General features: G+C 40.2%; 1 protein-coding gene across 1 annotated transcript in view; it reads left to right on the top strand.

The window, feature by feature from the left end:
- fras1 (Fraser extracellular matrix complex subunit 1) overlaps window positions 1-2500 on the top strand; it is a gene marked incomplete at its 3' end in the record, with an annotated part of 305792 nt that overhangs the window by 91875 nt on the left and 211417 nt on the right. The window contains exon 5 of the mRNA XM_080036137.1: window positions 529-691. Within this exon, the coding sequence (XP_079892263.1) occupies window positions 529-691 (163 nt within the window). The remainder of the gene's footprint in view (window positions 1-528; window positions 692-2500) is intronic.

Here is a 2500-nt window from a genome sequence, read left to right as displayed (position 1 = left end):
ATTATTCCACAATTCTTTAATTGATAACTGATTAAGAGACAAAAACAATGGAAACGGTTAGACAGCGATGAAGAATGAATGGCTGCAATTAAAATGAAATGGTTGAAAGTACAATATAGACAAAGCAATAGCAAAATAAATTCACCTTAGGAGAAGTAGCTTTTAGTTTTTATGCACCAAATATCTGAAACAAACTCCCAGAAAACTTGAGGTCTGCTGCAACCCTCAGTTCTTTTAAATCGAGTCTGAAGACTTTTCTGTTTCCATTTTAACCTGTACTTTTTATTTTATTTAAATGTTTTACTTCTTTTCATTCGCTTTTAAATGTCTTCTAATGTGTTTTATGTATTTTAATCTTGCCCCTGTAAAGCACTTTGAGTGGCCTTGTGTTTGAATTGTGCTATAGAAATAAACTTGTCTTGCCTTGCCTTGCCTTACATCAATTTAAAAGAGCCATTATTTTGGTAAGAATTTTTTTTGAAAAAGGGTTATCTGACATGTTGCCTAAATTTCTTCCTTTCCTTCCAGCACGACAGCCAGTGGAGTCCGTCTGCCTGTACCGTGTGTGTGTGCTCCAGAGGGGGGGTGTCCTGCTCTGCCCTCCCTGCCTGTCCCGAGCTCAGCTGTCCCGGGGAACTCACTCCCTTCACCCCCGCTGGAGAATGCTGCCCCAAGTGTGGACGCAATGGAGGTAAGGGGGCTAGTTTACATATAGAGAAAGATTTAGGATGTCCCGATTCTTGTGGCCAGATTTAGTATGGTTAGAAATACCCGGATGTCCTACTACATCTGGCTGAGATTTTAGATTTTTAGTGTTGAAATCAGCATGCTATTTGGGGTGATTCTGACCCACAATCCAGTGCGCACCGGAAGTGACGTCACATCAACGGAGTCTCCATATGAAAACAACCGGGGATGGGACGGATATAAAAGCAAGAGGCAAGATCAAGGAGCAATGTTATGATGAAATAAACAACTACAAGTATGTCCCAATAGTATGCCTACTGCATCCTAACTAGATTATTTTTATGATCAGATGTAGTATGTAGAATAGAAAAAAAGAAAGAGGAGGAGATTTGGAACGCAGGGCTAACATCACTCTATATACAGTCATATGAAAAAGTTTGGGAACCCCTCTCAGCCGGCATTATAATTGACTCTGCTTTCACACAAAAAAGATAAAAGTGGTATGTCTTTAATTTACCAGGAACAGCTAAGTACTGGGATGTTTTCCAAACAAAGATTTTTTGAAAAGCAGTATTTAGTTTTATGAAATTAAATAAAATGTGAAAAACTGGCTGTGCAAAAATATGGGAACCCCTGTGGTCTTGCTGATTTTAATGCATGTAACAGCATGTAAAACTGAGGACTTAAAACACAAAATTGGTTGGATTATGTTGTTAAGCCTTGAACCTCATATAAAGGTCTGTTTAATCATGATAAAAGGTATTTTAGGTGCCTAAATGCAAGTTCCACTTCTCTTTGACTCTCTGCAGAAGTGAGACAGAATGCGATCATCAAGACAGCTCCCAAAAGATCTTAAAAACAAAGATTATTCATTGTCATGGTTTAGGGGAAGGCTACAAGAAGCTTTCCCAAAGGTTTCAATTGTCAATTTCTACTGTAAGGAACGTTGTCAGGGAATGGAAGGACACAGGCACAGTTGCAGTTAAACCCAGGTCTAGCAGACCAAGAAAAGTACAAGAGCGGCATATGCGGCGGATTGTGAGAATGGTTGCACACAACCCAAAGATCACCTCCAAAGACCTGCAAGAACATCTGGCTGCAGATTGTGTATCTGTACATGGTTCTACAATTCCGTGCAATTTGCACCAAAACATCTGTATGGCCGGGTGATGAGAAGGAAGCCCTTTCTGCGCCCACGCCACAGATACAGTTGCATGGAGTATGCGAACGCTCATTTAGACAAGCCAGCTTCATATTGGAAGAAAATGCTTTGGACTGATGAGACAAAAATTAAGTTATTTGGTCTTTATAAAAAGCAGATGTTTTGGTGCAAATTGCGCTGAATTGTTGAACGATGTACAGATACACAATCTGCAGCCAGATGTTCTTGCAGGTCTTTGGAGGTGATCTGTGGGTTGTGTGCAACCATTCTCACAATCCTCCACCTATGCCTCCACCTATGCCGCTCCTGTTTTTTTCTTGGTCTGCCATGCCTGGGTTTAACTGCCACTATGCCTGTGTCCTTCCATTTCCTGACAACGTTCCCTACAGTCGAAATTGACAATTGAAACCTTTGGGAAAGCTTCTTGTAGCCTTCCCCTAAACCATGACAATGAACAATCTTTGTTTTTCAGATCTTTTGGGAGCTGTTTTGATGATCCCATTCTGTCTCACTTCAGCAGAGAGTCAAAGAGAAGTGCAACTTGCATTTAGGCACCTAAAATACATTTTCTCATGATTAAACAGACATTTCTATGAGGTTCAAGGCTTAACAACATAATCCAACCAACTTTGTGTTTAAAGTCATCAGTTT

The sequence above is a fragment of the Ammodytes marinus genome (genome assembly GCF_949987685.1).
Source record: "Ammodytes marinus genome assembly, chromosome: 2".
In the NCBI taxonomy this organism is placed as follows: Eukaryota; Metazoa; Chordata; class Actinopteri; order Uranoscopiformes; family Ammodytidae; genus Ammodytes; species Ammodytes marinus.
This window is presented reverse-complemented; position numbering and strand designations above follow the sequence as displayed.